At 42.4% G+C, this 7,069-nt stretch overlaps 1 protein-coding gene across 1 annotated transcript; it reads left to right on the top strand.

Moving 5' to 3' along the window:
- The first annotated feature begins 4,819 nt into the window (after positions 1-4,819).
- Positions 4,820-6,088, top strand: LOC119334415. Its single transcript, XM_037606990.1, has 2 exons — positions 4,820-5,119; positions 5,269-6,088. Exons 1-2 carry the CDS (start codon positions 5,112-5,114, stop codon positions 5,849-5,851), a joined length of 591 nt encoding a protein of 196 aa, XP_037462887.1. The 5' UTR covers positions 4,820-5,111; the 3' UTR covers positions 5,852-6,088.
- Positions 6,089-7,069: the final 981 nt, after the last annotated feature.

The raw sequence follows: 7,069 nt of genomic DNA, 5'->3' as shown, positions 1-7,069 counted from the left end.
GTGTTAATTTTGTGATTAGTGTAATATTTGATATGATAGTAATTGCACGTTAAATACGTTTAACGCTCGCCATTAGAGCAGTCTAGGTCGTCGGATTGACTTAGTTCGATGGCCGAGATCAGTTGGATCTACCCCTTTGGCTCTTTTTATATTGGTATAGATTAAAGATTATTTAAAGTTTCTAAAGTAATTGGAAGGTTTCGTTTCAAATTGTCAAGGAGCAAAGATTTTTTAACAAGATTTTACTATGTGCAGTAAATAGTAAGATGAAGAAAAATGTGATATACTAGCTACAACAGTGCCTAAGGGCCCCAAAAAAAATCTCAAATAGGAATTCTAATATTCCATTCTTTTATCACATTGGAATGTTTTGGATTCTTGAATGGACCAATTCAAGAACAGTTGAATGCCAACAAAATCATCAAAGAGTAGTATTTTTTATTTTGATTCAACTAGGCGCCAATAGCGTCTTGATGTTGGCTTCAATCTTTATCTTGGAATAAAAAGAATTGATATTGGTGTGATCTAACCTATTATGTGGAATGGGCCCTACACTTGTCCTATCATACCTTCTTCATGTATACAAAATAGTGGACTTAACTAACCCAATTGATAGGAAATAACAAATAAGATCATTTGTTCTAGGATGTCTTCCTACAGAATCATAGGCCTATTCATTAGCTCCTACTTGTGATGTACTAGTTTTTGGAATGTATGTAGTGGTTATAACCGATTTGATAGAAAAAGGGGAATCTTGTGCATTTTTCGTTGGGGTTTCCCTGGAATAAAATGTCGGTTCTTCCTTTGAGTCCTTATGTGGGATGTCCAATCAATTAGAATTTAGTGGAAATTTCACTGATAAGACCTCCTCAATTGTACCCAATATTTTATTGTGAATAATTCCGATAGCCTGAGAAGGAAAAAAGGCATTTAACTTTACAAATATGGTGTAATATGACTCTCTCCTTTTGTTTTCTTAGCCCTACCTATACCTTAGTCTTATGAGAAATAGGTGGGATTGACACAGAGAGGACTTAAATTCAAAAGCAAACAAACCCACACTTCGGGAAGGTGAGGCAAACTAACAATTCCTTTGCCATTTATCCTCAATTTATGCATGCCCAACCCAATCGGGACATCACCCTCCACTTTAAGCGCATCTGTGTATCCACCGAATAATTCTATCTAAGGGCGACATTGGTGGAACTAGTGAACCACACAAGCTGGTAATTTTGAAATTTAACACGCAAATACCTATCAATTTTCTCTCTAAAAAATACCCAGCAAAAGTAAATACATCCAGACATATAAAAAGGCAGTTAATTCGGCAGTCAAGGAGGATATTATTCCAAAAAAGGGTGAATACAACCAACTATTACTAAGCATTCCGTGTTTACAAGAGGTGCACTACTTCAGCCCGAACCTACTAGTTTGAAGGTTTCCTGACATGATACAGAAACAATGCAAGGGTGACCAACTAGCTTTAGTCGTACTTTTCCTTTGGAGTTTCCCTTGTTTTTGAGTGGTATTTCTTTCTCTATCCTTGCTTAAATTTCTATTGCATTCTATCTCACCATATCACATTCTATTCTATGACTCCAGTTGGCAAAAAGAAAGAGGATACCAGAGTTCAATAGCTTTACATCACTATGCCGATCATGTTTCTTCTACTCGCGGGGGAAACTAAAGGCCCTCCCCCTTTGGAAGTTTGTTATACCCATGGGTACGAGATTCCTTTTCTAGTGGGACAAGAGCAATGTGGCGAGCAAACTTAACATACTTTCCCTCTATAAGATAGAGGTTCCAAGAGAAGAAGCTAAGGGTTCAGTACCTTAGTGATTCCAGGCATCAACTATGGAAATTTAAGAGAGACCTTCGTCAATCGATAGACCATTCAAGAAAGAAGAAGAAATTTTTTGGGTTGAACCAACAACCTGATTGTGTTGTTATTATGGTTGCAGATGGACTTGGTGACGATGCCGCATACCAAGAGTGGATCACCCGTAAGGGTTCCTCCTAGGCCTTGCTAGAGCCCGCACGGCCCAAGGCGAATTCAGAACCCTAAGGGCATCGGAGGCCTTCTTGGGGGCCAAGGCAAGGGCGACAACAGGGTCGATCGAATCCATCTCCATGTAAACCCTAGTCCTTTGTTGCCGATATAAAGCGAGGGCTAGGATTCTCATTCCGACCTAATCTTAGATAGCAACTCTCGGTAGCAATCACAAACACCATTGTAAACCCCTCACACGAGGTATCTCTCTATCGTGAAATATCAAAGCAAGCAGGATGTCAAGTATTACTCTACGAAGGCTCAAACCTGGGTAAACCTTTCTGTGACCTCTGATCTAAGACTTTCAGCTGTGCTTGGACCCCTACCGAGGGATCTGGCAGTATTTTGCACCATCACTTGGGTATGCCAATATAGTCATATCAGCGCAAATTTCCTTTTTTACTCAAGATATTTAATTTAATGCTTTGAAAAATTAAAGGACAATTCCCCATAGAGATATGTAGATAAAAGGGATCTTTGGATAATAATGTTGTTCGAACCTAAAGTTTACCTACACACGGATCTAGCATAAAAGCCACAATATTTTATTATGCCACTAAAAGGAAGGGGGATACCGATTTAAGAGTCGTTCACACTTGCAGTTAAAAAAAACAGTTACCAATATTTAAGGCAAATACAAAATGATATGCAAAAAAGTTTCATTGAATTTGGATCTATATGAAAAAGGTTACAAGTGTTTGAAAGTGTATGGGATTTTTTGCAAAAATAACAACAATCGGTGGGAACATGTCACGTGGCTCCACCAGGACGACAGATCGACATTCAAATGTTAGCTATTGGATTTGGGATCAACAACTCCTGTTGCGAACCGACTCGGAGTTTAAGCGTATTCTATCAGGGCCATCAATTCTTGATTGAATGGTCCTGGATGTACTAAGTTGTTCCAAACCATTAGAGTTATGTCATTTGCATATTACAAGATGGTATCCCTCTCGGTGTCTTCCGAAGAGTGAGTAGCTAAGTAACAAATGAGGTCCTACCCTAGAGCTCTCTTAATGAAAACCGATAGAGCATCCACAATCAAGTTGAACATCAAGGGTGACATGGGGTCTCCGCTAAGTCCCTAGTGAGAGTTAGGACAAGGGACAATTTCATTGTTAACCTTAAACCCAACTTTATCACTAGTTACAATTTTCATAATCTAGTCATTTCACTTTTCACAGAATCCCTTAATTTCAAAGACTTACAAGTGGAAAGGCCATTTGACGTTGTCGAAGACTTTCTAGCAAACAATCTTCAAAAGGACTCATGAGCTTTTTCCGTCTGTGAATATTATTCAGGATCCTGGACTACATGACGGAAAATGCCAAGAAAGATAGAAGAGTAGGCAAGTGACCCGAAAATCAATGTTCAACCAACTTGTTGCGTCATGTTTGTGATTTTTCAGCTTGTTTCATTCTCAATCGAGAGGTTCTTTCCTTCCTTCTTGCTTGCGAACTAGACATAAAGTCAAGTAAAACTCATCTACAATATGTATACTAATGGAACTAAGAAAATATTCTAGTGTCCTTCCTATTTGTGTGAACTCGGTTGTATATTTTAATTTCTGTTATGACATTTTTAAAGGTCTTGAATAGAAATGGACCATAATATTTGTGGAACATCATGGTCCAATAATAATAATATTTGTGGAGTTCCCTCGGAGTGTTTACCCAGCGAGTGCTCAAATTGCCATGCAATTTCAGATAAAGTTGCCACGGCAACTTCACCATATTTGCTATGATCGAAAGTGAAATGCCATGTAGTGCAAAAAAATGCCTGCGGTTTTTCTGCTATGATCGAAGGTGAAATGCCATGTAGTGCAAAAAAAATGCCTGCGGTTTTTCTAAAAAATTGTGACCTGCATGATCTGGATTCAATGTCTATGAGAACGTTTCCTAGGACCTCCTATAGTGGCGGATCCAATGGAGGTTCCGTCCCAGAACTGTCGGATTATTGATGTGACACTCTCACACAGTCCTCTCGGGAGCCTAAAGCATTATTAATGGAGGTTCCGTGGGTGCCCAGTGCGCCTTGTACCCCCTCGGAAAGTGCAAATCTTTTTTTTATCTAGTACTCTTAGTCTAATCCTATGTGCATTATTAGTGTAGAATGATAAACTGACATTTTATAATGATTATACCTGACATTTTTGTAGTAAATGAGAAGATTGGCACCTCCTGTGGTCAAGATCTAGGTCCTTCAATTGACCTTCTAACCAGAGGAAGTTCCCGGGCTATCATTAAATCACCCATAAAAAGAGAGTTATTATTAAAAAAAGGCCACGTACAACCCTAAGGCTGGTTGTTTTATTAATATCATAAGTTAGGTTGTTTTATTAATTGTCATGTATAACATAAAATAGTAGAACATTTAATATGATAAGGTATCATGATATGATATCATTTTTTTTCCTCATTTAATTATATGCCACTTCATTCAAAAAATTTAATTGACATGTACGCTTAGGCTGGTCATAGTGGGGAGTAACTTATACTAGTGTCATGCATATAACATTAGTCTAAGTTACTAACTCCATAGTGCAAAGTATCTTAATAGTAGTGTCATACATAGTTTCATTTATTGCCTCATAGACTCATTTTACTTTAAAAAACGCTATGTTACATTAACATATTATGTTATTTCAAACACCTCTCTCCTCATTAAATACTTGCTACATAAGTAAAATTATCTTGGAGTGTGTTAAGTTATTACCTAAGTTACCCCACTATGGCTAGGCTTATGATACTTTCGTTACAACCAGCCTGATCTCGCTTCTGCCTCGTATTTCGATGACAAGGCACGGTATTCTTGCTAGCTCCGCGTGAAGGCACGTACCTACCCATGTCACCCGGACGGTCGGTCGGTCGCCACGGTCGTTTTGCGATTGGCCCCTCAGTTCCCCAAACGCTCTCCGCTTCATTCTTCTGATTGATCCCCACATTCCCAACAAGCAAAAGCAACTCGATCTGCAAGACCAGGTCAAAAAAAAAAACTCGATCTGCAAGACAGCAGCATCTGAGGAAGCAAAGCATCCGATCCAGCCTCCTCCCGGCGCCCCATGGATGAGTAAGTCTTCTGTACCTCCCGCGCTCTCAGATTCACCTCCTCGAATCCGAACCAGATGTTCTTGCATTGGTTGCACCGACCAAGAACTCCATTTTTTGGAAGGGAAGCGCCTGAAGATGCTGTTTTCCTTTTGGTCGTGCTTGCCCCAGATCTGACGAGCGCGGCAACGGCGGCGGGCAGCACCACGGCTACGAGTGGAAGCTGCCGGCGGCGCTGTCGGCGAACACGACGAGCGTGCACGTGACGGCGCTGGACGGGGTGGTCAACGTGAACTCGCTCTTCACGGTGGCCGTCTTCGTGGGCCTCTCCCTCGCGACCCCCGGCGAGCTGCGCAGCCTCGCCGGCGACCCGTCCTGCGACGCCGGGCCCGACGTGGCGCGGTCCCTGCTGGTCCTCGAGGTGGTCGCCTTCTCCTCCTTCCTCTTCTCCAGCCTCGTCGCGCAGGGCCTCAAGCTCGCGATCAACCTCATCAACTCCAAGGACCCCGACGACACGCACGCCCACATCGACGCCCGCCTGCTCCGGCTCGGGATGCTGGCCTCCGCCGTGGGCTCCGTCGTCGGCTGCGTCTTCTTGATGGCGTCCATGGTGATGGTCGTGCAGATCCGGCTGGGCACCCTGGGATGCGCCAGCAACCGGGCGGCTGCCAAGGCCGCCGCGGGGCTCGTCGGGCTCGTCTCCACCGCCCTCGTCGTGTACATCAGCACCGTCTTCTACACTTTCACTCACTGATTGACAGATTGATGCCGCTGATACATCAGGTTCCATGGATCTTGCTTGCGGCTTGCCAGTTGCCACTGTCTCGTTTTTTTGTTTTTTTAGCTTTTAGTGGAGTGCCGAGGTGTTTTAGCTGTCTATGTAGTAGTACAATGTATTGTTGCATCGCCGTGCTAATTAGAGCTTTGATCAAACCACGAGAGTTCCCGTTGATTGAATGTTTCAGAGAGCTATGGGGGGCCGATCGTAAAACTTTGAGCAATGAAGTTGATTTTTAAAACTTTATTTTCTGAGAAAATCATTTAAACAACTTTGGGCGATAAAGTTGGCCACTTTTCACAAGAAGTTCCTAAAGCTAACATTTTGGAGAGAGAGAAAGAACAAAATTGCTGACACAAGATTTTGGCTTGCAAGATTCATCCTTAAGATGGCTTCCAGCGGAAAAAGATGTTCACCATGAAAATTGTGTGACTCGTCGGGACGAACAATTTTGTCTTTTAGATCATCTCAACTAGAAGTCGTGGGCAACCTTTAGAGCCAAACATTACGCTGCACAAAATTGGGTCTGTGATGTTCCACTTCCACGCTACTGCCGGGCTTAAGAGTATCTGCAGCCGCCCGGAGAGTATCTGCAGCCGGAGGATGCAAATTTGGACAGTGACCGGGCGTGCCTTAAATTTTACAATTTACAATCATGTATCCTATTTTCAAAACATCTGTTACATGCACGCCCATGCACGTCAATTATCTTGTCCGTCTTGAGCCGGCTAGGCACCGGAAATTGCTCATATTTAACATTTTCACACTCGTATTAGTCCCACATGCCGACTAATGAGCTAGTCGATTGTATCCTTAACAAAGAGAAAATTGGTGTCGGCTTGCCTTTTTTTGAATCAACGTCCATGCATGAAACCAAAATAAAAATCTAATGTCATTGTAGTAGAGGTATCAACGTATATGATCGAAACAAACTTGACACTCGATGAACAATCATCAGTCAATGACATGCAATCTAGTGTCAAATATATCTCGATTACACATGCTAGAATTGATAGACCTACACAACAACCAAGCTTGCCGCCATCCGCTGGCGTAGCATTTTAAGCCGGGCGGCGTCCGCCTCGGCAGGTGATGTGGGACTAAAATTTTGTTGCACTGATGAAAGATGGAGGAGCTTCTGTCGCTGCAGGTGGAACCGCTACGACCTGCAACGGGGTCTGCGGGGGCACCCAT

Source organism: Triticum dicoccoides, chromosome 7A, assembly GCF_002162155.2.
Source record: "Triticum dicoccoides isolate Atlit2015 ecotype Zavitan chromosome 7A, WEW_v2.0, whole genome shotgun sequence".
Lineage (NCBI taxonomy): Eukaryota > Viridiplantae > Streptophyta > Magnoliopsida > Poales > Poaceae > Triticum > Triticum dicoccoides.
This window is presented reverse-complemented; position numbering and strand designations above follow the sequence as displayed.